This window comes from Capra hircus, chromosome 3, assembly GCF_001704415.2.
Source record: "Capra hircus breed San Clemente chromosome 3, ASM170441v1, whole genome shotgun sequence".
In the NCBI taxonomy this organism is placed as follows: domain Eukaryota; kingdom Metazoa; phylum Chordata; class Mammalia; order Artiodactyla; family Bovidae; genus Capra; species Capra hircus.
Window position 1 is genome coordinate 75063917 of NC_030810.1, and position 27960 is coordinate 75091876.

The window sequence follows — 27960 nt, forward strand, 5'->3', positions numbered from 1 at the left end:
ATACCTTCTGCAAAGCTGAGTCCATATTTTCTTCTTGGGATCTACCTCCTCCCTCCCCAGGGACAAAAGCAGATATAATAAAGCGCATTCTTGCAATATCTTTTACCACCTCTACCAACTAACTAGCCTTTTTTCAAAACTCTCCTAAAAATTTAATTTCTCCAAGTTGTTACCATTATACTCCCATTTCCCAAAGCCATCACTTTATTATCTTATTTTCTTAATTAACAAACACAAAATTCTCAACTGTCTTCTCAAATGAATAAAAGTTATAGGATCAGTTATTCAAAGACCATTTCTATTTAACTCTAAAAGTATTATGATTTTGTGGATACTGGACTGAAATCTTTTTTTTTTAATTCACAGTAAATTTGAAATGAGTTTATAACTACCAAAGAGTCATTAACTGATAATTCTAAGAATAAATCTTGACTTGGGGTTGTGGAAACAGTAGAGTGGTATATAGAAATTCAGTTCAGTTATAAATACTTACCAGAATTATTAATATCCAAAGAGTTAATTAAAAGCTCACTGTACCTGCACACATTTTTCTTCAGCTATACTTTTATAGTAAATTCTCAATTATCCATGTCAGTGGAGAGGAACAAGACACTGAACAAAAGTGAACTCTTCCAAAATCCTTCTTAGTTGCTTTTAAAAGTACAGATACTGACATTAGACCAGTTGTCGATTCAAACTAAGTGAATTATTGGGAAGGTATTGCTGAGGTCAGAGAAAGTGATCAATGTCTGATAGTCACCTTTTTTGAAACCTTCCCCAAAGAATCTGTATTCAAAAGTCATTCTTGATAAAATTCAGTCGTATCCTAAAAGTAAGCCCACAAAGTAAAATATCTTTTAAAAGTCTATAGCTACCATTAATGAACTTTAAAATAACAGTTATTTCATAGGCAGTGATTTTCCTTAGTTGTTCAAAATTTTTCATTTTATCATATTTTGTTCTTCTCTTGAGAAGATGTGGTGTGACATGTTATCTTGTCTGATTATTCTCCTTACTTGGCAAATCATGCAAATGTGACACAGAGAAGTTAGGTATTTGAACAAAGTCACCTGTCTAAAAAGGCATGGAAATAGACCCCAACCATAGGCAATTTGCGCCAGATTCCAAAGCAATGTGGTCCTGAACCACATTAACATATCTGGAAAAATGTCTGATTTCTCATACATCTTCTATAATGACAATAATTTTTGAGCCTGTGAGCTAGGTTCTATTGCCGAGTACCTGTTATCTACCACTGTGTCCTTGCTATCCCTATCTTCCTACCCAGGGATATTTTCGTTTTGGAGTCTCGTGACCTTCTGACTGGTTTTTACGCTCTCAGCCCTTCAAACCCAGATGCAATATTGGATTGAGGTTAGAAATATGGAGTGAGCACACAAAATAACTCTGTAAACCTCAATAACTTTTTGCCCCAGAAATAAAATATTTCTTGGCTGCTTCACTGAAACTTGAGGTTCTGCAGGTAGCTTAAGGGGAAAATTAAGTGGGTTGTCACTATCACCTTCTGTTCTTTTCACATTTATCAATTGAACATGTACTCTGTTTTACACTGATAATTTTTTTTAAAGATGGTGTGCTTCACATATTTGAGACTAAGGCAATGGTCACAAGCAGATAAATTTCTAGACAATGGTTTTAATGAATTCATTCAAAAAAACTAAATCCAATGTATGCATTCAAATTTGATAGAAAACTGAGCCTTCATAATTCATTCAAAAAAATGAACTTTGGTGAACCAATAGGATCACTTGAGACATCTACACTTGAATGTATTCCTCTAGACTTAATGTATTTTTCCACATTGCATTATATTTTAATGATGAATTTCATGCTCTTTCATGGTACTCTAGCTCAGGAATCCTGGATATTACTTTGAGGGAAAAGAAAATAACTATGTGTGATGAAAGATGTTATTGATTAAAGTGTGTTGCATGTGTGAACTACATAAAAGCTGAAAAAACTTAAATACCACTGTTCCATATTACAAGTAATATCAGGCTGACTAAGGTTAGATTGAGGTGAGTAAATATAAGAGTCTAACTTTCTTAAACAGTATTAGTTGAAACAATTCGTGAAATTAAACTGGTCATTAATGTGTCAATGGCACCTTTTCCTTAGTGTAATGTGGTTAAGAACTGATTTCACGGACAAATGCAAAACAGCTACCAATAAAGAAATTCAAACTCCAAAAGCCGCCAGCCCTCTGACATTCTTAACTCTGAAATCAGTACATCAGTACTACGTGAATGCTGTCAGAAGGTTACTATTTGAGTTAGCTTAAAGGGGGGGGGGGGCGAGAGGTGGTTAAGTCAAAGTAACAAGGACCAAAAAGGACAACATTAACCCATCATCTTTTACTTTGTGCATGAATAAATATTGGGTTAAATATATCACACTGATCAATATGAAAAAGTAAACTATCCACAAGAGAAACCACAAGAAAAATTAAGTAGACATGTACACACAGCTTGCGCGTGTGTGCTCAGTCATAATTTGGCTCTAATTACTGCGATGGATTTTTCAAACCAAGTATGGAGTCTGGAGAAAACAATACTACCATCCCCCAAACAGAACACCAAGTTCCTACAACCAATGTTAGAGGCAACGCAGTGGCCAAAGCAGCTCTTTTGCAAACAGGTGGTTTTCAAAGTTTTACTTAAGCCACAGACTGAAAGGATGGAAGAAAGGAAAATGTCATTTGTTAAGAAAACACAGGCATGCGCAAAAAAGCCCCAAGCAAAACACAACAGAAGACTAAAAAGCAGTTTATTTTAGCTCAGAACTATGAACACTGGATTAGTATGTCTAAAATCACGGCTTGTAATTATATTTCTCTCGTCGCATACAAAAGGTCCTAGGGAGAAATTGAAGGAAACGGTCATGTTACTTCAGGGTGGGCTTTATTCACAGGAAGAAAGATGACATTTTTACAGAGACAGAGTGCAAGAGAAAATTTAAAAAAAAAAAAAAACTGTTGAGAAGAGGAATATACAGTTTATTTTGTATTTCTGAAGGCACTGTATTTTTCATGTTCTCAATATCCTATCTCCTTCTTCCCTATGTTACTTTCATAAGCAATACTAAGGCTAGCAGTGGCTGCTGTAGCTTACATATAGATTTCCATTATTTCTATCCTCCACCTTTGCAAATGGGCAAAATTCAGCGACTGGAGGTGGGGGTAGCAGACAGGTATCCCGAAACGCTTACAGGGCAAAAGAGGAGGTGCGCGATAGACTGCGAAATGAACGCCCTTATTGTAAAGTCCATCTCCCTCGAACTCTTCTAGTGCTTCAGTCACGGCCACCCAGAAACTTCGGACCCCGACTCCGAAGTAAACAGCCAGGTCCCAACGCGAAGGACACCCCTGCAGCCGAGGACTCCCACTCTTCTCCCCGCCAGCCCACGCGGGGCGCTGGCTCCTCTGCTGCTCCTCCTCCTCGTCCGCAGACCTCCCGCGGAGGCAAAGTTTCCCGAGTCTCCCACTCTTTTCCCGGCCCGGCGGTGGCCGCAGCGGCCTTTCAGGCACCCACCAGCTGCGCTCCCCGCCCTCCCCTCGCCAGCCCGCGCGCAGTCGGTACCTCGATATCCGCCACGTCCTTGCTTAGCACAGGGGCCATGGCGATGCCCAGAGCCTGGAGCTTCCTTGCCACGAACCCTTCCGCGTCCTCAGGCTTCAGCCAGAGACGAAAGTGACAGCTTGCCCGAGCGCCCCTAGAAATAGAAAGCGGAGGGCCGGAGGCGCGGAGGCGGGGCGGGCGCCAGGCGGTGACGCCCCCGGGGCGGGGCTGCGCGCGGGGCCCTGCGGCTCCTCTAGCCCCGCACAGCGGGCAGAGCTGAGGACTGGAGCCCGGCCCCGGCTCCCGCCCCCGCCCCTCCACCTAGCAGCTTGTTTTCCTGCTACTCGCAGCCGGAAGGGAGGGAGAGAGCGCACTGGCGTTCGGGACTGGCCTTTGCTCTATAACTGTTCGAGGCAGTAGGTGGGGGCTAAATGTGAGAGAGCCGCAGGATTAAAGGTAAAACAATCTGCTCCCTAAGTAACAAATTATTCCTTTTCTTTCCTTCCGCAGGAGCCCTGCGAGGTGCAGAAACATTGTCTTTTGGCAACTGCATCTTCAGAATTCCTCAGGGATAAGGTAGTAAATGTTCCCCCGTGCATTCAGCAAATAGGCGGGAACTGGCAAGGGCAAGAGTTTTCTGAAAATGGACGGTCCCTAGGGGCGGAGGCGAGGCGGGTCGAGGAGAAGAGGGGCCAGGAATAGAGGTGAGCAAAAATTTCTACAATCAGAAGCTGCAAGCAGTAAGTCCTGTAGGTGGTACAGAATCAAGGTTGTATATTTGCAGGACAATCCATTCTAATGGCCTTAAAAAAAAAGATTCTAAAACGTGAAGCTCTTGTCAAGAGTTGTTCTTTAAGTTTTGTTTTAGAGCTTGCTGGGGAGGGAGCTATTTCATTTGGAGATGGTTTCAATCCAGAAAATATTCTCCTCACCTCTGAGTATATCTGTATTCCCGATGTCTCCCTCAGTCGTCTTCTCTTCTCCTGAAACACGTCTTGCTTACTTCTGTTAAGGATTTTATCACACTTCTTAGATCTCTTAGCTAGACAGTGAGCACCTTGGGTTCTAGTATTTCCTCTTCATCATTATTCTTTCATTAGTTCATCATTTCATTCAATAAATATTTATTGAACATTTTCATTACCAAACGCTATGTTAGGTGCTCTGGCTATAGTCTTCAAGAAGAAACATCACTATCATGGGAAGTTACTCAGAGTAAGGAAATGAGCAAACTAATAGGAGACTGAGATGCCTGCCTGGAAGGTAAAAGAAGGATTAGGGCAGAATTAATGGGGTCTGAGTGCTCACTATCATGAGTGAGTGGGAAGATTTCTTTAAACAAACCATCAGATTACCTTCCATAACCTGGAATTTACTAGGAGATGGTTACATTTTTCTTAAATAGTGTATTAAGAGAAGGTAGAAAGTTACACAGAAACCTTGAAATCTTTCTTGACTCCCCTTTTCTCCCATATTTAATGAGCATCCCCAAGCTCTCAGAATTCAACCTCTTAAGTACATCTTGGAACATTTCTTCATTTCTCCATGTTCACTGAACCCACCAAGAGCCACCAACTTCTATTCTTACTCCTTTTCACTGCAGATTAAGCTTTAAAAAGTATTAATTGGCTCATAAAACACACACACAGAATAAATCTTTCAGTGACTCCCACTACATTCAGAAGAAAATACAAACTTCATAGTGACCTCTGAATAACCAGCCCTTCCCCTCTTCTGCAGCGTCACCCTAGGGCTTCTCTTGCCAAGAGTCACTGTGTTCCAGTTACAAAGTAATCTTAGGTTCTTCTACCAGTTTTCTCCGTTTGTACATATCCTCCATTCCACTGGTACTTTAGATCTCAAAGAAACCTTCCCTGACCCATTCCCACCGCCAACAAAATTAGACCCACCCTGTCTCTGTTATCCTTTCACAGCACCCTATTTTTTTCTCCATAAGTAAGTAAGTAAGTGTTAGTTGCCCAGTCATGCCTGACTCTTCATGACCCCCATGGACTGCAGCCCACCAGACTCTTCTGTCCATGAGATTTTCCAGGCAAGGATTCTGGAGTAGGTTGCCATTTCCTTCTCCAGGGGATCTTCCCGACCCAGGGATCAAACCCAGGTCTCCTGCACTGCAGCAGATTCTTTACTGACTGAGCTACAAAGGAAGCCCCATAGCCCTGTCAGATTTTATTTGCCTATTTATTTGAGTGTGATTTAATATATGTGGCATCTATTTATGAATGTAAGCACCAGGATGTGAGGGTCCATATCTGGCTTGGTCGCTTACTGAATATTCAGTTTCTAGGCCAGGACTGAAACATACGAGAGAAATACTGAGTGACTGAATGAACTCAGTAGATCCTGAAGTAGATTCACACACTAAGCAGTTTGTTTCAGAAGCTGTAGTTTCACTTTACCATGTATTCTTCTCAATGTTCTACTTATTCCTGGGAAGTAAAATCATAGTATTTATCAACGACTTTCTAGTTAAAATGTGTCAAACCACTTTCTTTTTCCTGGAGTAATTTTCCGAAGTCAGGTTTCTTTCATCTCCCTACAATCATACTCTACTTACCACCAGATCATCTATATCCTCTTTCTTGGAGATTTTTTTTAATGTATACATGCATATGGATAGTAGTGGTGCATGTTCAGTCATGTCCAACTCTTTGCAACCCTACAAACTGTAGCCCACCAGGCTCCTCTGTCCATGGGATTCTCCAGGCAAGAATACTGGAGTGGGTTGCCATTTACTTCTCCAGGGGATCTTCCCGACACAGGGATCGAAACTGCATCACTGGCATCTTCTGCATTGGTGCAGATTCTTTACCACTGAGCCCATACATACATATATTGTACATATATTTAGAAAGAGATAAAGAGGATTTACACATGTGTGCATATATATACATATGACATATATATAATTGTAATACATATGATTCCTTCTCCAGGTTAACCAGAAAGTTTCAATAGTCCTGACCACAGAGATATAGATTTAAGTGTTCTTTTAGGTTGCACACTAATACAGATCTTATCAATTAGCAATCCATACTTCTGTTTTGGTTGTTTTACAGGTATAAGTGTCCAAGTTATCCGTAAGAGTTAGAACTGTATTTCCATTTTTATTTTATGTGACTATTATTCTCCTAAACCACTATACAGGATAAGCCCCAAATATGCTATCTTTCCAAAGATGAGAGATTCTTCAGTGATACTCAATAATCAAATATAAAATTTAAATGTTATTTTACCATTTCCTCAACCTCACCAAACAGATGTATTCTATTCTGAGATATTTAATTAAGGCATATAATCACATTGCTCATATGCCACACCTATACTCCATGATCAGTGATTGAATCTAATAATATTTTAAATCCATTGAAATTCCACATTAAACACAGTTGTACCTGTAAATAATACAAGCTGTTTGAAGCTTACTGCAAATGCATTCACAGTACACTTTTTTAAAGTTGTAAATTATGATGGCATTTGTCAAGCTGTCCCTCCATCTGGAAACACAGTCAAATATCAGGTGTTCCACATTAATTTTTTTGTAGGCTTTGGTGAGACAGCTCATCTAATAAGGTGCAAATTTACCAAAATGCATCTCAGCCTAACAATTTACATTACATAATTTAATATTACTATTATTACTATAGACGGAAGGCTTATGAGTCATCTTTCATTTCTGGAAAGTTATTCAGTACCACAAACTTAGAAACACAATAAACATGTAGATTTCCACGTGCTTTTATGTCCCTGCTTTACCCCAAAATTAAGCAATTTTTAAAACATTCTTTGGGGGGACGGTCCCAAGATGGCAGAGAAATAGGACGGGGAGACCACTTTCTCCCCCACAAATTCATCAAAAGATCATTTGAACACCGAGCAAATACCACAAAACAACTGAACACTGGGGGAGGACACCAGGCACCCAGAAAGGCAGCCCATTGTCTTCAAAAGGAGGTAGGACAAAATATAGAAGATAAAAAGAGAGACAGAAGAGTTAGGGATGGAGACACATCCCAGGGAGGGAGTCTTAAAAGAGAAGTTTCCAAACACCAGGAAACCCTCTCACCAGTGGGTCTGTGGGGAATTTTGGAATCTCAGAGGGCAACATAACTAAGAGGAAAAAATAAATAAAACCCACAGATTTTGTGCCTAACTGCAACTCCCAGCGGAGAAGTAGCCCAGACGCTTGTGTCCTCCACCAGCAAGTGGGGGCTGAACAGGGAGGTGCTGGCTGCATTGCTTAGGGTAAGGACTGGGCCTGAATGCCCTGAGGGCAATCTGAGGGAGCTAACATGAGATAGCAACCCAAACTGTGGGATAGCCAGAGAGGAAAAAGAGAGAGAGAGAACTTTCCCATGGAAAGCTCTAACCTAAGACACTGCCAGCCGCTCACAGAACAAAGAACTGAGCCATACCAAAGGAGAGTCAGCTGGCTGCAGACCGGCCCATCCCCCGCCAGAGGCAGGGAGGCAGGTGGGCAACAGCCAGAGCCGAAAGGAAAGGGGCGAACTTGGCCCCAGAGACGGCACCCCCTACCAAACTGTGAGGCTTCCAGTTGCCAACCAAGTCTTCCTGAGATCCTGAACGGTTGACATCCATCAGGAGGGTCGCAGCCGGAGATCAGCACCCCAGAAGAGACACACGGCACACCTGAGACAGTGCTCCCGCTGCACAGCCAGGAAGCGAAGAGGCTGGGACCAGGGAGGTGATAAGACGCACCATCCAGCTGGGAAGAGTGCGCTTGCCAAGCACCTGGCTGCCTGAGCTGCTTGGACCTGGGAAGGGCACAAAACTCAGGCCCAGCTGAAGTCTGTGCCTTTGTGGAGTACCCGAGAACCTGAAAATGAGCGGTGTAGATGTAGAAGTGCACGCAACCCAGGGCCCACCTTAGACAGTTCCGCTGCAGAGCAACCTGGAGCCTGAGCAGTGTAGACTGGGAAAGCACACATGCCGTGAGCGGGAGCAAACCCAGTGTGGCCCAGACACTGTGAGCACTCCCCACACACACCAATGATATTTGTTTGCAGTGTTCCTCCCTCCCTGCAGCACAATTGAACAAGTGAGCCTAAATAAATGACCACCTTCACCCCCTTGTGTCAGGGTAGAAGTTAGATACTGAAGTGACTTGCAAACAGAGGAAGCCAAAATAAACGAAGAGGGAACCGCTTTGGAAGTGACAGGGGCAACAGAGTAAAACCCTGAAGTTAGCACTGGCTACATTGAAAGGGACCTATAGACCTTGAGAAGAAGTATAAGGTGGAACAGTGAACAACCTGAAACTGAACTGACCACACACTGCCCTCAACAGTGCCAGAGAAATTCCTAGATATATTTGACTATTATCATTTTTTAATTTTTAAAAATTCTTTTTAAGTTCTTTATTACTCCTTTAATTTTCATTTTTAAAACCTACTATTACCTTGAAAAAAAGACCCTATTTTAAAAGCAAATTTCATTTTTTTATATAACTATTGTGATTTTTTTAAATATTGTATTTTTGAGAGTCTAACCTCTAGATTTTTAATCTTTGCTTGTTGGTATTTGTTATCAATTCTGTACCTTTAACAATCCAATCTTCAGTACCCATTTTCACTTAGGAGTGTGATTACTGGCTTGATTGCTCTCTCCCTTTTTGACTCTCATTTTTCTCCCCCAGGTCACCTCTATCTCTTCCCTCTCCCTTCTCTTCTCTACTTAACTCTGTGAATCTCTTTGGAAGTTCTGGGCTGTGGAGAAAACTTAGGGAACTGATCAGAGGCTAGTTTGTCTCTCTTCTTTTGACTCCCCCTCTTCTCCTCCTGTTCACCTCTATCTCCCTCCTCCCTCTTCTCTTCTCTATGGAACTCCGTGAACCTCTCTGAGTGTTCCAGATTGTGGAGAGCAAATAGGGAATTGATTACTGGCTAGACTTCTCTCTCCCCTTTTGATTCCCCCTCTTCTCCTCCTGGTCACCGCTATCTCCTTCCTCCCTCTTCTCTTCTCTGTGGACCTCCGTGAACCTCTCTGAGTGTTCCAGACTGTGGAGAGCAAATAGGGAATTGATTACTGGCTAGACTTCTCTCTCCCCTTTTGATTCTCTCTCTTCTCCTCCTGGTCACCTCTATCTCCTTCCTCCCTCTTCTCTTCTCTGTGTAACTCTGTGAACCTCTCTGGGTGTCTCTCACTGTAGAGAATCTTTTCACCATTAACCTAGATGTTTTATCATCAGAGCTGTATGGATGGAGACGTCTTGAGGCTACTATAAGAATAAAAGTCAGAAGGCAGAAGGCCTTAATACAAAACTTGAGAACACCAGAAAACTCCTGACTCCAGGGAACATTAATCAACAAAAGCTCATCCAAAAGCCTCCATACCTACATTGAAACCAAGCTCCACCCAAGAGCCAACAAGTTTCAGAGCAAGATATACCAAGTTAATTCTCCAACAACGCAGGAACATAACCCTGAGCACAAAAATACTGGCAGCCAAAAGTCACACCAAACCCATAGACACCTTAAAACTCACTACTGGACACTTCATTGCACTCCAGAGAGAAGAGATCCAGCTATACCCACCAGAACACCGACTCAGGCCTTCCTAACCAGGAAACCTTGACAAGCCACTCGTCCAACCCCACCCACAGTGAGGAAACTCCACACAAACTTCCAGGATACAGAAAGGCCACCCCAAACACAGCAACCTAAACAAGATGAAAAGGCAGAGAAATATTCATCAGGTAAAGGAACATGATAAAAGCCCACAAAACCAAACAAAAAAGAAAGAGATAGGGAGTCTAAACGAAAAAGAATTCAAAATAAAGATAGTAAAAATGATGCAAAATTTTGAAAACAAAATGGAGTTACAGATAAATAGTAGGGAGACAAGGATTGAGAAGATGCAAGAAGAGTTTAACAAGGACCTAGAAGAAATAAAAAAGAGTCAATCAATAATGAACAACGCAATAAATGAGATCAAAGGCTCTCTGGAGGGAACCAACAGTAGAATAAATGAGGCAGAAGATAGGATAAGTGAGGTGGAAGATAGAATGCTGGAAATAAATTAAGCAGAGAGGAAATAAAAAGAAAAGAAAAGAAATGAGGACAACTTCAGAGACCTCTGGGACAATGTTAAATGCCCCAACATTTGAATCATAGGAGTTCCAGAAAAAGAAGACCCAAAAAAAAAAAAAAAAAAAAAAAAAAGGCCATGAGGAAATACTTAACCAGATAATAGTTGAAAACTTCCCTAAAATGGGGAAGGAAATAATCACCCAAGTCCAAGAAACCCAGAGAGTCCCAAACAGGATAAACCCAAGGTGAAACACCCAAGACACATACTAATCAAATTAACAAAGATCAAACACAAAGAACAAATATTAAAAGCAGCAAGGGAAAAACAACAAATAACACACAAGGGGATTCCCATAAAGATAACAGCTGATCTTTCAATAGAAATTCTTCAGGCCAGGAGGGAATGGCAAGATATACTTAAAGTGATGAAAGAAAATAAGCTACAACCCGGATTACTGTACCCAGCAAGGATCTCATTCAAACATGAAGGAGAAATAAAAAACTTTACAGAAGCAAAAGCTGAGAGAATTCAGTACCACCAAACCAGCTCTTCAACAAATGCTAAAGGATCTTCTCTAGACAGGAAACACAAAAAGGTTTATAAACACAAACACAAAACAACAAAGTAAATGGCAATGGGATCATACTTATCAATAATTACTTTAAATGTAAGTGGGTTGAATGCCCCAACCAAAAGACAAAGACTGGCTGAATGGATACAAAAACAAGACCTCTATATATTCTGGCTACAGGAGACCCACCTCAAACCTAGGGACACATACAGACTGAAAGTGGAGGACTGGAAAAAGATATTTCACACAAATGAGACCAGAAGAAAGCAGGAGTAGCAATACTCATATCAGATAAAATAGACTTTGAAATAAAGAACATGAAAAGAGACAAAGAAGGATACTACATAATGATCAAAGGATCAATCCAAGAAGAAAATATAACATAAATATATATGCACCCAACATAGGAGCACTGCAATATGTAAGGCAAAGGCTAACAAGTATGAAAGGGAAAATTAACAGTAACACAACAATAGTGGGAGACTTTCATACCCCACTCACACCTATGGATAGATTAACTAAACTGAAAATTAGCAAGAAAACACAAATTTAAATGATACAATGGACCAATTAGACCTAATTGATCTCTATAGGACATTTCACCCCAAAACAATGAATTTCACCTTTTCTCTCAAGTGCACACTCCTAGAGGAAAACATAGGCAAAACACTCTGTGACATGAATCATAACAGGATTCTCTATGACCCACCTCCCAGAGTAATGGAAATAAAAGCAAAAATAAACAAATGGGACCTAATTAAACTTAAAAGCTTTTGCATAACGAAGGAAACTATAAGCAAAATGAAAAGACAGCCTTCAGAATGGGAGAAAATAATAGCAAATGAAGCAATGGACAAAGAATTAATCTCAAAAATATACAAGCAACTCCTGCAGCTCAATTCCAGAAAAATAAACGACCCAATCAAAAAATGAGCCAAAGAGCTAAACAGACATTTCTCCAAAGAAGACATACAAATGGCTAACAAACACTTGAAAATATGCTCAACATCACTCATTATCAGAGAAATGCAAATCAAAACCACAACGAGGTACCATCTCACGCCAGTCAGAATGGCTGCTATCAAAAAGTCTACAAACAATAAATGCTGGAGAGGTTGTGGAGGAAAGGGAACCCTCTTACACTGCTGGTGGGAATGCAAACTAGTACAGCCACTATGGAGAACAGTGTGGAGATTCCTTAAAAAAACTGGAAATAGAACTGCCATACAACCCAGCAATCCCACTGCTGGGCATACACACAGAGGAAACCAGAATTGAAAAAGACACGTGTACCCCAATGTTCATCACAGCACTGTTTATAATAGCCAGGACATGGAATCAACCTAGATGTCCATCAGCAGACAAATGGATAAGAAAGCTGTGGTACATATACACAATGGAATATCACTATTAAAAATAATGCATTTGAATTAGTTCTAATGAGGTGGATGAAACTGGAGGCTATTATACAGAGTGAAGTAAGTCAGAAAGAAAAACACTGTATTGTATATTAAGGCATATATATGGAATTTAGAAAGATGGTAACAATGACCCTATATGCAAGAGAGCAAAAGAGACCCAGATGTAAAGGACAGACTTTTGGACTCTGTGGGAGAAGGCAAGGATGGGATGATTTGCAAAAATAGCATTGAAACATGTATATTATCATATGTCATCATATGAAATAGATTGCCAGTCCAGGTTCTATGCATGAGGAAGTGTGCTCAGGGCTGATGCACTGGGATGACCCTGAGGGATGGGATTGGGGAGGGAGGTGGGAAGGAGGGTCAGGATGGGGAACACATGTACACCCAAGGCTGATTCATATGAATGTATTGCAAAACCCCCCACAATACTATAAAGTAATTAGCCTCCAATTAAAAAAAAAATTCTTTGGGGAGTGATTTTCTCCCAAACGTTAGAGACTGATTTATCATAAAACTTTTCTTCCCCTTCTGATTTTCTAAAGCCAGATTAACTCTTATCCAAATTTACCAAGAGAATAATGACTGAAAATCAGTGGATTCAAATATTTCTAATATACTTGCTCAAAAAATGTAATTATGTATCTAAATACATATGTATGTGTGTGTGTGCTTATTAGTTGCTCAGTCTTGTCCAACTCTTGTGACCCCATAGACTGTATCCTGCCAGCTTCTTCTGTCCATGGGATTCTCCAGGCAAGGATACTGGAGTGAATATCAGCCCTATTTTATGGAATAAACATGGTATAATTTATTCAACTACATGTATCATGTATTCTATACAAACCTGCTTGTGCATACACATACATGCGGGTGCTACATATATACGTATATATCATGTAATGGCATAAAAAATACAGATAACAGAGAAAACATAAATCCCTGTCAGAAATTTATTCAGTGATTAGTTATTGAATGCTACTGTTTCAGACACTGAGGTCGGCATTAGTGACACCTCAGTGTATAATAAAGACAATTTTCTTGTCATCACAAAAATTAAGCCACTGGTTCAGAAACTCATACTGTCACACAATGATTTTGAGTAAGTGTTTTAAATGAATGGGGTTATTATGAGAGTTAAATGACAATGTATATGATAGTATTTTGTAAATTGCAAAATGCCATGCAATGTTACACATTAAGTATTTAAAGATATGTTCTCCAATGCTCATGTTCTGGAAATACACCTTTGGAGTATGATTGACTATGAATGATTTAGGGTAAAATGCAGTGTGAGTAGGAGGTTTATAGACTTAGCTGACTTAAAGTAGGGAAAAAATATCCTCTAGAATGAATAGTCCCTGAATTTCTCTCATTACTGCAAAGCCTTTTCTTCTTGCTTGTTGCTTCTCTCTCACAATCAAAATTTACCATAATTCCAGCAGCTGGCAGTTAAAAAGCTGTCTCTTGGTTTTCTTGCTGAGAGTTTACTCTTTTGTAGTTTTAAGTATGTTTATATTTGGGATTGAGACAGAACCTTGCTGAAATTATTCACTGTTTATTTTGGTTGCCTGCAATGGACATCTCATGTGCCCCATAGGTTCCCACCCTTCCCTGCAAGTTAAGACTAAGGTATTCATTCTGGGCTTACTGGTGGTTGATAGCTCTATGCTGAGTCACTCTGGAAACTGCCCCTGGCTAAAGAGACTAATTCACCTGAGAATCCTGCCTCTTTCTTTGGTTCAGTTCAGTTCATTTCAGTCGCTCAGTCATGTCCGACTCTTTATGACCCCATGGACTGCAGCATGCCAGGCCTCCCTGACCATCACCAACTCCTGGAGTTTACCCAAACTCATCTCCATTGACTCAGTGATGCCATCCAACCATCTCATCCTCTGTTGTCCCCTTCTCCTGCCTTCAATCTTTCCCAGCACCAGGGTCTTTTCCAATGGTAATGCACATCCAATAACTGATGTAGGGCCATAAAGGTTTGGCACTTGCCTCAGTTCAAGATATCTTTGGCCATCCCAACTGCAGAGGTCCCTGATGGGATAATCTGAGACACGTGTTGGAATTACCAAGAATTCAGCCTCCTCTGTCCATCCTGCTTCATTCTCCACTCCAACAGGTCCTTATCCAGATAACACTTCCCAACAAATAAACTTCCTGTGTATACATTTCTGTTAGGTTCACTTCCAGGGGACCTAAGCAGCATTATCACTGCTGTACATTATTTCACTGATAAAATAAATTGTATTTAAATGTACTTAGTTATCCACACGTCCGGACATGAAAAACTGACTCACATAATAAAGTCTCATAATTTTTTCCATATACTGAGATATTCCTATATTTGTTTATATATTTATTCATATCACAAATAACTATATGCCTAATATATACTAGGTATAGTGAAAAAATAGAGATATGATGAGCAAAAAAGAAATGAATTTTCTGCTCATGCAGTTTGCAGATAAGTTAGAGAAATGAACATTTGTCAAGTAGTCACACAAAAATATATTTACTATGAATAACAATATCAAAAAATGTAGAGAATTGTTACATCCGAAGTACTGGGAAATCAGTGAAGGATAGCTTCAGTAAATGACCTTGCTGCTAATTTCTGAAGAACAACAGGAGTTAAGAAAGCAAAAAGTATTGAAAGTGAAAGCACTGGTTGCTCTGTCATGTCCAACTCTCTGCAACCCATGAACTGTAGCCCACCAGGCTCCTCTGTCCATGGAACTCTCCAGGCAAGAATATTGAAGTGGGTTGCCATGCCCTTCTCTAGGGGATCATCCTGACCCAGGGATCAAATCTGGGGCTCCTGCACTGCAGACAGATTCTGCACCATCTGAGCCACCAGGGGAGCCCCTAAGAAGGCAAAAAAGAGGAGATCAAAAGCATTCCAGGTGAGAAAGTAATCTCTGCAAAGACTCCAACAGCAGTGTTATCCTATTACAAGGGAAAGAAGACTCTGATATCTGGAGATCAAGAAGCTGGGGGGGGGGGGGGGAAGTATCCCAGAGGGAAGCAGTAGAAATAAGAATGGCCTGCACTGTTTTAGTTTTGGTTTAGGATTTTGAATTGTATCCTATAAGAAATGAGAAATCATGGAAGTTTTTTAAAGCAATGGAATGACATGATCAAATGTATGTATTTTGAAGTATCACTCTGATTGCAGTATATGTGTAATTGCATATTCATATACTCACTTGGGTGAATGTGTGAAAATCAACAAAGGCCAGTGATTTCTGGGCTCAGTCATTTCCTCCACATGCTAGCCTGGCTGATAGTCACCATTGTCATGGAAACCAAAACAGTGAGTTTTCTACCATGTATCAATATCATTTTCACTTATTATTTTCTAACAATTAAAAAGCAGGTCTGTATTTTTTTTTCCCATGGACATGTAGTGAAGTTATAATATTAGTTACAGATGTATGCCATAGTGATTCATAGTACATAGTACTATGTACTTCTTAATCTTCTACCTCTATTTGCCCCTCCCCCTTTCCTTTCCCCACTGGTAACTACTAGTTTGTTCTCTATATCTGTGAGTCTTTTTCTGTTTGTTATATTCATTCTGTCGCAGGATCCATCCCTATTCGTCAGCAGGCAGGCACCAAATTTGGAATACTATAGAACCCATAGCTAGCCATGTCAGGAACTTGCCCCACCCACCAGCAGGCCAACACTACCTTTGGGAACTCTGATCTTCCAACCACTCACCCTAGAACCTGGCTCTTCCAGCCAGCGAAACAGCACTAACCCTGGGACCCCCTGTCCCAGGATTCCACAGTCAGCTTCTCATGACCTGAACCCACCAAAGGGTGGCCAGGAGCTTCCACACAAAGCAGGGCCTAGCAATGCTTTGGTCTGACTGACAGCAGCCACCCACAACCCACCACCACAGAGGTACTCATGCAGCAAGCCGAAGCAATACCTCTGGAAATGCAGTTCTAGTGACCAGAGAGAGGGGAGGGCCTGCTGGGAATCAGAGAACATCTTCTATAAAAGGCCACTTTTCCCAGGTCAGGAAGTATAAACAACTTATCAGATACACAGAGATCAAAACAACAACTTAGGCAAAATGAAGCAACAGAGGAGCAAGATTAAACTCCACAAGAACTAAGTGAAGTGCAGATAGGCAGTCTACCTGATAAAGAGTTCAAAGTAATGACCGTGAAAAGGAACAAAGAACTCAGGAGAAGAATGGATGGAGTGAGAAGTCAGAGGTTTTTAGCAAAGTTAGAAAATGTAAAGAACTAACCAGAGGTGAAAAATACAATAATTGAAATGAAAAATACACTAGAAGGAATCAAAAGTAAATGATAGAGGAACAAATTAGTGAGCTGAAAGATGGAGGAGTGGAAATCACTGAAGCTAAAAAGAAAAAAGAATGAAAAGAAACAACTGTTTAAGAGATCTCTAGAACAACATAAAACATAGTAACATTCTCATTATACTGGCCCCATAAGAAAAGAGAGAGAAATAAAAGGGCAAAGAAGATATGTAAAAAATAATAGCTGAAAACTTCCTAGCCTGGGAAAGTAAACAGGCATCCAGGTCCAGGAAGCACAGAGAGTCCCAGACAGGATCGACTCAAAGAGGACCCACCAAGACACATTGTAATTAGAATGAAAAGCAAGGCTTAAAAAGAGGCTAGATTTTTAAAAACAGCAAGGGTATAACAACAAGGTTTGTACTGGGAAACTCCCAGAAGGCTATCAACCAACTTTTCAGAAGAAACTCTGCAAGCCAGAATGAAGTGGTCTAAGATACAGTGATCAAGGGGGGAAATCTACAACCAAGAATAGTCTACCTGGCAAGGCTTTCTTTCAGATTTGATGAAGAAATCAAAAGTGTTACAGACAACGAAAAAAGAAAAAGAGTTTAGTACCACCAAACCAGTTTTATAAGAAATGTTGAAAGAGACTTCTCCGAGGGAAAAAGAAAAAAAACAAACCAAGAAACATGAAAATCATGAAGGCAAATATACAATCAAGGTAGTAAATCCACCATGTATAAAGCTAGTAAGAAGACTGAAAGGTAAAAGTAATAAAATCATCTATGTCTGCAATAAGAGCTTAAGAACACAAAACAAAAAGTTCTAAAATATGATGTTAAATACAGTAGTAGTGAGGGGGAGGGGAGTAAAAATGCAGGGTTGTTAAAATACTTGAAATTTAAAAATGGGCAACTGAAAAAAACTATATGTATGTATTATATATCTAGATAGATGGATAAATATCTCATGTTAACCACAGACCAAAAATCTATCATACACACTCAAGAAAGAGAAATGAATCCGCAAACAACGTTAAAGACAGTGATCAAGACACAAGATAAAAGAAGAAAATAAGAAGAAAGGAACAATAAAGAGCTATAAACAACCCCCAAACAATTAGGAAAGTGGTAATAAATACATACTTATCAGTAATTATTTTAAATGTAAATAAACTAGAAGGCTCCAAAGGCAGAGAAGGGCTGAATGAACACATACAGATAGCCAACAGGCACATAAAAAGATGCTCAACATCACTAATCATCAAAGAAATTAAAATCAAAATCCCAATGAGATATCACTTCACACCTCTCAGAATGGTTATCTTCAAAAAGACCACAAATAACGTGTGTTGGTGAGGACATGGAGAAAAGGAAAGCGTGTACAGTGTTGGTAGGTTTGTAACTTATTACAGCCAATATGGAGGGCAGTGTGGAGGTTCCTCAAAAACTTAGAACTAGACTACCATGTCATCCAGAAATTCCACTCCTGGGTATATATCTGAAGAAAATGAAAAGACAAATTCAAAAAGTATAAGTATCCTAATGTTCATAGAAGCCTGATTTACAATAGCCAAATATGGTAGTGGCTTAACTGTCCATCATCAGATGAATGAATAAATATGAAGCATATATGTATATATAGAATAGAATACTATTCAGCCATGAGTAGCCAGGGAGCTACCAGGCCACTCTGGTAGCTCATGTGGTAGAGAATCTGCCTGCAATGCAGGAGACCCAAGTTCAATCGTTGGGTTGGGAAGATCCCTTGGATAAGAGAATGGCAACCCACTCCAATATTCTTGCCTGGAGAATTCCATAAACAGAGAAGCCTGGCAGACTACAGTCCATGGAGTCGCAGAATCAGACATGACTGCGTGACTATCACTTTCAGCCATAAAAAAGTGTGAAAGTTTGCCATTTGCAACAACATAAAAGGGCTTGAAGGACATTGTGCTACATGAAATGTCAGACATAGAAAAAACAAATATTGTATGTTATTGCTTATATGTGGAGGGAAAAAAAATCTCTATGATTTTAATCAAAGTCTGGAAAGAAAAGCTCAAACCCCTCTCAATCAGTGACTCTCTTTCTGCTTTCCAATATGAAACTGTAAAGATCCATTTTTAATCTTCTGAATAACGAATGACAGGCTATTCTTGTTCTTTGGTTTGTTTTCATGATCACCATTTCCTCTATAGTGTGAAGTCCTTGTTAGTTTTGAGTGTGTTTTATCCTGTCATCCTCCATGCCTAAAAGAGTACCTAGTAATAGTACATACAAATATGTTCAAATTAGTATTAATTATGGCAAAGCCTCTGCCTGCAATGCAGGAGACCTGGGTTCGATCCCTGGGTCAGGAAGATCCCCTGGAGAAGGAAATGGCAACCCCCTCCAGTATTCTTGCCTGGAAAATCCCATGGATGGAGGAGCCTGGTAGGCTACATTTCATGGGGTTGCAAAGAGTCAGACACAACTGAGCGACTTCACTTCATTACTTTCTAAATGTGACAGAGGAAACAGAAAACCTGAGAGGAAAAGATTTCTAGTAATAAGTGTATAAATAAAGGGTAATAATGGGCAATTCACACACACACACACACACAAGAATACAAGTGGATGATAAAGAAAAGTGAAACTATATCAACCAAACTAGTAGTCAAAGAAATTCCATTTAAATGATAATGAGATATGATTTGTCACCCATTAGACTGGCAAAGAAAATATAAGGAGTGGTCAAGGTGTTGGAAAGTTACCGGATTCATAAGACTCTATAATTACTAAAATTTTGCATGGTATATAGTTAGAGCCGTTTAGCAAAACACACCCAGATTTTAGGGCCTCCCAGGTGGCTCAGAGGGTAAGGAATATGCCTGTGATGCAGGAGGTTCCCTGACCCTCCTCCAGGGCCAGGAAGATCCCCTGGAGGAGGGCATGGTGACTCACATCAGTATTCTTGCCTGGAGACCATGGATGGTCAGAGGAGCCTGGTGGGCTACAGTCCACAGGTTTGCAAAGAGCCAATCAGGACTGAAGTGAATGAACATGCCCTCATTAAAATTTTAAACATGTGTATTATCTTTGTTCCAACTTCATTTTGGATATATTTGTGTCTTTAAAAAAGTTATACTTCTATGCACAATATATATAAAGTATGGCTCATTCCAAAGTTGTTTATGCAAAAGCAAAAACATAACATCATAAATGTCCTACAAAAGATGACTGATCAATAACTGTATTGAATGGATACAGTTAAATTTCACCAACAGTGAAGGGCACTGACAGTATATTAAAGAACATATGAGATTATATGGCCTGAATATACTTGGATAAGTAACAAGCACAATTAGTTAATTATAGGAAAAAGTAAAATATATTTTAAAAACTCTGCGCAACAAAGGAAAATATAAGCAAGGTGAAAAGACAGCCTTCTGAATGGGAGAAAATAATAGCAAATGAAGCAAATGACAAACAACTAATCTCAAAAATATACAAGCAACTTATGCAGCTCAATTCCAGAAAAATAAACGACCCAATCAAAAAATGGGCCAAAGAACTAAATAGACATTTCTCCAAAGAAGACATATGGATGGCTAACAAACACATGAAAAGATGCTCAACATCACTCATTATTAGAGAAATGCAAATCAAAACCACAATGAGGTACCACTTCACACCAGTCAGAATGGCTGCGATCCAAAAATCTGCAAGCAATAAATGCTGGAGACGGTGTGGAGAAAAGGGAACCCTCCTACACTGTTGGTGGGAATGCAAACTAGTACAGCCACTATGGAGAACAGTGTGGAGATTCCTTAAAAAATTGCAAATAGAACTACCTTATGACCCAGCAATCCCACTGCTGGGCATACACACCGAGGAAACCAGAATTGAAAGAGACACATGTACCCCAATGTTCATCACAGCACTGTTTATAATAGCCAGGACATGGAAACAACCTAGATGTCCATCAGCAGATGAATGGATAAGAAAGCTGTGGTACATATACACAATGGAGTATTACTCAGCCGTTAAAAAGAATTCATTTGAATCAGTTCTGATGAGATGGATGAAACTGGAGCCAATTATACAGAGTGAAGTAAGCCAGAAAGAAAAACACCAATACAGTATACTAACACATATATATGGAATTTAGAAAGATGGCAATGACGACCCTGTATGCAGGACAGGAAAAAAGACACAGATGTGTATAATGGACTTTTGGACTCAGAGGGAGAGGGAGAGGGTGGGATGATTTGGGAGAATGGCATTCTAACATGTATACTATCATGTAAGAATTGAATCGCCAGTCTATGTCTGACGCAGGATACAGCATGCTTGGGGCTGGTGCATGGGGATGACCCAGAGAGATGTTATGGGGACGGAGGTGGGAGGGGGGTTCATGTTTGGGAACGCATGTAAGAATTAAAGATTTTAAAATTAAAAAAATTAAAAAATTAAAAAAAATAAAAATAAAAAAATAAAAACTCTGTTGCATTATAAGCACATATATCTTTTATAAATTTGTGTGTGTGCATGAAAGAAAGACCTTCCTTACTTCTACCATGGTGCTTGACACATGTTAGGCTCACTGTAATTTTCATATTTTACATTAAAAATGGTAAAAAAACAAAACAAAACAAAAAAAAAAACACCTGACTGCCAGTGCAGGAGACAGAAGAGATGTGAGTCTGATCCCTGGGTTGGGAAGACCCCTGGAGGAGGGCATGGCAACCCACTCCAGGATTCTTTCCTGGAGATTCCCATAGACAGAGGAGCCTGGTGGGCTACAGTCCATAAGGTTGCAGAGTCAGTCATGGCTGAAGCAATTTAGCACACATGCAAAAGTATCTATAATGTTCTACAGCCCATTCTATTAAAATAACTATTCATATCATAGTCCTGAATTAAAATTTTGTACTAGTTATAGAAACTGGCAAATAGATTTATAATATCATGGTCCTGGCTACAATTTTCAAGTTTTATCATTCTGTCAGTTCAGTTGCTCAGTCATGTTCGACTTTGCAGCCCCATAGATTGCAGCACACCAAGCCTCCCTGTCCTTCACCATCTCCCAGAGCTTGCTCAGACTCATCCATTCAATCAGTGATGCCATCCAAGCATCTTGACCTCTGTTGTCCCCTTCCTCTCTTGCCTTCGATCTTCCCCAGCTTCAAGGTCTTTTGCAATGAGTCAGCTTTTCTCATCAGGTGGCCAAAGTATTGGAGCTTCAGCTTCAGCATCAGTCCTTCCAGTGAATATTCAGCATTGATTTCCTTTAGGATTGACAGGTTTCATCTCTTTGCAGTCCAAATTGTAGAAACTGACACACAGTGAACGCTACTTAAAGTGAAAGTGAAAAGGAAAGTGAAGTCGCTCAGTCGTGTCCGACTCTTTGCGACCCTATGGACTCTAACCTACCAGGCTCCTCCGTCCATGGGATTTTCCAGGCAAGAGTACTGGAGTGGGGTGCCATTCCCTTCTTCAGGAGATCTTCCCGACCCAGGGACTGAACCCAGGTCTCTCGCACTGTAGGCAGACGCTTTACCATCTGAGCCACCAGGGAAGTCTCATCTAACAAGACAAAATAATTTGAATATTTGAATAATATCCTATTATAACATAATTAATTGAATGCATTGATTTATTTGAATTTTAAAGTGATACTTAGTCAGACTTTTGCTCCAAAACCTTTATGGCTTCCCAGTTTACTCAGTAAAGTTCATAGTGCCCTATAAGACATCAGGGATCTAGCTCATTTATTCCTCTTCCCCGACTTCCTGATGTTCTTATTCACTCCAGCTCTTCTACTCGCTGTGCCTGTAGTGATATTCTACCAGCAGTTTTAACAGCTAGCCTCTTATCAGCTTCAAGCTTTTACGTAAAGTTCACCTTTTTGGTAAGATCTATTCTGACTACTACATTTAAATTGCAGCTCTCATTTGTCCCATTCACTATACCTCTTTTCTTACTTTATTGTAAACTGGTATTCTATTTATTTTAATTATGTGTCCATTCATCATCTACCTTAAGTTCTATAAGGTTGTTTTGTTCACTGATGTTCCCCCGTTGTCTGGACTAACTGCCCAGCACAGTGTATATGCTCCACAAATATTTCATGTGAATGGATGATACAACTAGTGTCTTATGGTCTCTTTTCATTCTTTTCCTATTTTGTATTAGCATTTAATGTTGATATTGTACATCTATTTTTCTATCTTACCCATCAGAGAGAATTATTCAAGGGCAGAGACTATGTCTTGTTAACCACTGAATCCTTAGCTTATATAACGTGTCTAGAAATAAGTAGATGCACCCAGATATGTGTTGATCGAATGCATAAATGGGTTGAAAATCAGCATGTTTGTGTATTTTTCCAGTAGCACTTGCCCCATTACTTCGTTAAACGTTTAAAAGTTGAAATTTATCATGCATGGCAATCACAGAAAATCCAGGCTAGTAGCTTACTCTGAAACATGTTTCCTGTTCTCATTTTTGCCTTAGCAACTTACTTGGGAATATTTGATAAATATAGTCAATGTATAAAGTACCTAGAGTAGTCTTTTCAGTACATTTGAAAATATTGTTCATTTTCTTATTTCATGTCTTAACAATTCAAAAAGTTTCATTAGTTTTTTTTTTTTTTTTTTTTTTTTTTTTTTGTCGGGTATCCTGAATAGTTTCTTCTCCATCTATTGAAAATGTTATCAGATTATACTTTTTAAAAAATTGCATCCAATTTGCAGAATGCAAGAGAACAATTATTTGGTAGTGTTGGAGAGCAGAATTTGCCACCCCAAAATATGTCTCTTTGGCATATTATTTTAAATTGGTTATTTTCTGAGAAACAGCAGACATGAAAAGGGCTCGAAAACCAGGTAGGTGCCCTTTTGTAAGAAACATATTTATAAGAGGAATGTCCATTTTAAGGGTGCCTATTTCTGTGCCTGGAAGAGGATAACCAACTATTTTATCAGTGGAGAAAGTAGTGACTTAAATCTGCATCACAATCACTTTTCTTACTAAGCTTTTCCTGATAACCTCCTAAAACTGACACCCTTACCCTCAACATCCTCCTTTGTCCTTAGTTGAAGATGCTGCTTAAGCTGAGGGCTTTAGCCATTTGGGAGAGTTATTCAGTTTCTCTGGGTCTCTCCCATGTATACATGTTCAAAATTTTTGTTTGGTTTTCTCTTGTTAATCTGTCTCATGTCAGTTTAATTCTTAAGGCATCCAGAAGAACCTAGGAGGGGAGGGGAAAATTTCTTCCTACCTAACAGCAGTTTGTGTCATAGGCAGAATTATTACTCCTTAAGTGTTTTAACTCCCTTTTAGAAGCACTAGTTATTACATGTTTGTGCCATTGTATGTGACATGTGTCTGTGCGTATATAGATGTATTTTATCAGTCAGTATATGTTTTAGATTAGTTGTTTAAGGTTAGTCATTGGTGAACTCATAAACTTGGCTATCTTGTTTTAGACTTCAGTTAAAAGATTTTCTTTTAAATATTGTCCTATTATTTTCTTTTTTTTTTTTGGATATGAGAGATGGAAGTTGAGGGAGACTGATCAGCATGACTCTTCCAAGTAGCACAAATACATTTCACAACATGATCTTTGATAAGTGTCCAAATGGATTTTAAAACTAAGTAAATTAAACTGCTTTTTATTGAGTCCCATAATTTATTCCAACCATCTGTGTCATACACACACAAAAGTTTGTTTCCTAAGGTCTTTAGATTATTTTTTTGTCACCCTCAGCCCCATCATTAGGATATAACAATATTAACATATTTCAGGATTGACTTTGGCTCCCTAATGAATATGATATATCTTTCAGTCAAGAAACATTTTTCAACACCACTGTTTGTAATTTGGAGATTAAAAAATATGGAACCAAAAGCATTCTTTTGGCATCATCCTTTCTATTTAAAGGCCACCAAATGTTTCTTTTTGAGAGATTGTATTGAACGGTTAGAATCTTGGCATCCACTGTTGTTCAAAGGAAAGATTTTCCTGGCCCACACTTGTTGTTGCTGGACAATGAATGACTAGAATGTGTGGACAGAGCCACCTTCCCATCTGTACTAGTCTTAACTATCATCGATTGCTGTGTGGTGTCCTCTGTTGAACCATGCATGCTTAGTCATTAATTTTACTTAGAGCTAATAAAAATACCTGCCTTTATTCATCATCTACTGTATACCTTGGACATTGCATATAATTTCTGATGTAATCATCACAACAATCAGAGTTTATAGAGAAACTGATGCTTATGTATTTTATTGGTATTTCTGTTAATTAGTTTTTTTGATAGGAGATATTAAAGCAATGTTAGAAATTTGTGGATTTTGTTATAAATGCATTATAATTTATAAAGTGCATTTTTAGTCTTGTTCAAGGAAAATGATACCTACTTTTAAAGTGCTTCTTTATATAATTATCTTTATATTAATTATCACAGTGAAAAGAGTCTTTGTAAGGGTAAGACTGAATCTAGGTATATCCTGGGTTCTTGCCCAAGACTCCTTCATTCAATACCTCTTTCATCTTGAAATAGAGTTATAGTAACCTACATCCCCCTGGTTAGCTGCTACTAAGTCGCTTCAGACGTGTCCGACTCTGTGCGACCCCATAGATGGCAGCCCACCAGGCTCTGCCCTCCTTGGGATTCTCCAGGCAAGAACACTGGAGTGGGTTGCCATTTCCTTCTCCAATGCATGAAAGTGAAACGTGAAAGTGAAAGTGAAGTCGTGTCCAACTCATCACAGGCTCATGGACTGCAGTCTACCAGGCTTCTCCATCCGTCCATGGGATTTTCCAGGCAAGAGTACTGGAGTGACATCCCCCTGCAGCAGCAGCTGCTGCTGCTGCTAAGTCGCTTCAATCGTGTCCGACTCTGTGCGACCCCATAGACGGCAGCTCACCAGGCTCCCCCATCCCTGGGATTCTCCAGGCAAGATCACTGGAGTGGGTTGCCATTTCCCTCTCCAATGCATGAAAGTGAAAAGTGAAAGTGAAGTTGCTCAGTCGTGTCCGACTCTTAGCAACCCCATGGACTGCAGCCTACCAGGCTCCTCCATCCATGGGATTTTCCAGGCAAGAGTACTCGAGCGGCATCCCCCTGCAGATTCTACCTATTTTCCTAATTATATATCTATTCTATTCTATTCAGTTCTATTTGGTTCTATTCTAGTCTATCTGTAACCTATAATAATGCTGATGTTTGGGGAATTATATTATCTAAATGGTGGCTTTTCTGTGCTACAACAAGAAATAAATATATAAGATAGATATATGTGTCAACCACGTCCCCTGTAAATATATGTATTTGCAGTTGATATATATATAATAAATCTATGCTTATGTGATGAGCTCTGTCACAAATTTTCACAAACATAATATATTAAATACTCTATCATCTTTCTCACATCATTTGCACAAAGTTAGATTGCTACACGTGTAACACAAATTTCAAAACAACTCGTATGATGCGATGATACAAAAAGTAATTCATATTTTAAAGTAGATTGTTCTGAGACTAGCAAAAAAAATGGCTAAGGCAACAAAAAACAGAGAAAGATAAATGAATTTGGGATCATTTAGCCTAGAGAAGGTAAAGCTTGCTACATTTGAATAAACAATTGTATTAAATGTTTTTTTTATAAGAATAGTGAACAGTTTTCTATTGTGACATCAGATCAAGAATTGAATTTAACAAACTACTGAAGAGTTTAATTGGCTTCAAGGAAAATAAATTTTATGCCAAAGTAATGAAATGTTAGAATGAACAACTAAGGAGGATGTGAAGTCTTTATTCTTGGAAATCTGCACAAAGAACATAAACAACTATCCTGACCCTCAAAGCAAGCTTGCTGCTTTTGTTTAGTTGTTTAGTTGTGTCTGACTCTTTTTGCGACCCCATGGACTGTAGCCTGTCAGGTTCCTCTGTCCATGAGATTTCCCAGGAAGAATACTGGAGTGGGTTGCCATTTCGTTCTCTAGGGGATCTTCCTGACCCAGGGATCAAACCCGTGTTCTCTGCATTGGCAGACAGATTCTTTACCACCGCACCACCAGGGAAGCCCAGAAGCAAGCTACTGGACAAGATCTCAAGCGGCCTTTTCAAAGCTTTTGTTTTATAAACATCATAACTCATTCCCTTACTTTTCTTCTATCTCTCCCTGCCATTCATAACAATATCCTAAGCAGTAACAATTTCTGGTTTTTCTTTTTAAACACTTCTGATTATAAGACTGTTAACTGCCATTTCTCTTTTACATTCCATTGTCAAGAAGTGAAAGCAGTTTTATAAAGTGAACCAGTTTTTCAGGAAAAATACAGATTTCAAGGGGATCTATGTATGCACTTAAAATGAATTCTTTACATATGCGTAGAAACTAGATTGATTATTGAAAAATATTGTTAAATCGTAACGCTCCACTGATCAAAATCTATCAATGGCTTCTCATTAAAACTAAAGTAAAATCCACATTTTGTAGAATGGACTACAAGGCTTTTCAGGATCTGAAGTTCTATTTCTCTGATTTTACCTCTTCTCATTCTTCTCTAGCTCACACCACTTCACCCACTCTGTACTTATCCAGCACACCAACTTCTTAGCTCTGCTTAGCCTTTGTCTTTGGGTTAATACCAAAATGATGCTGAGCAGGTAATCACTCAACAATGTTGGATCAGGGCATTTCACACTCGGGGAACAGTCAGTGAAAAGCCCTGAATGCTCCGTTTCTGTCATTTTCCCCTGTACTTGCACAAACAGACATACACAGCAACGTCCGTCTTTTTCCTGAACTTTTTCTTTGCTCTATGCCCACTGATGTTATATCTGTTTGTATACCTGTTTAGTGTCAGTTTCTCCTTTATCATGAGTACTATAGTTCAAGACAGCTTTCTTTAGAGATAGGTCTAAAGGTGAACTGGGAAGTATAATTTGCAGAAATTGTATCATTTATTCCTCCTAAAATGAATCAAGGCTTATTGTCTTTGGGTAAAAATGTATTGTTAAAAAAA

General features: G+C 39.4%; 1 protein-coding gene and 1 long non-coding RNA gene across 2 annotated transcripts in view; one reads left to right on the forward strand and one right to left on the reverse strand.

Moving 5' to 3' along the window:
- DPYD (dihydropyrimidine dehydrogenase) overlaps nucleotides 1-3748 on the reverse strand; it is a 926917-nt gene extending 923169 nt beyond the window's left edge. The window contains exon 1 of the mRNA XM_005678060.3: nucleotides 3600-3748. Coding sequence (XP_005678117.1) covers nucleotides 3600-3638 — 39 coding nt within the window. The 5' untranslated portion in view covers nucleotides 3639-3748. The remainder of the gene's footprint in view (nucleotides 1-3599) is intronic.
- On the forward strand, nucleotides 3878-10129 carry LOC108635577. Its single transcript, XR_001917839.1, has 3 exons — nucleotides 3878-3998; nucleotides 4089-4282; nucleotides 9808-10129. It is a non-coding gene; the product is annotated as an uncharacterized LOC108635577 (long non-coding RNA).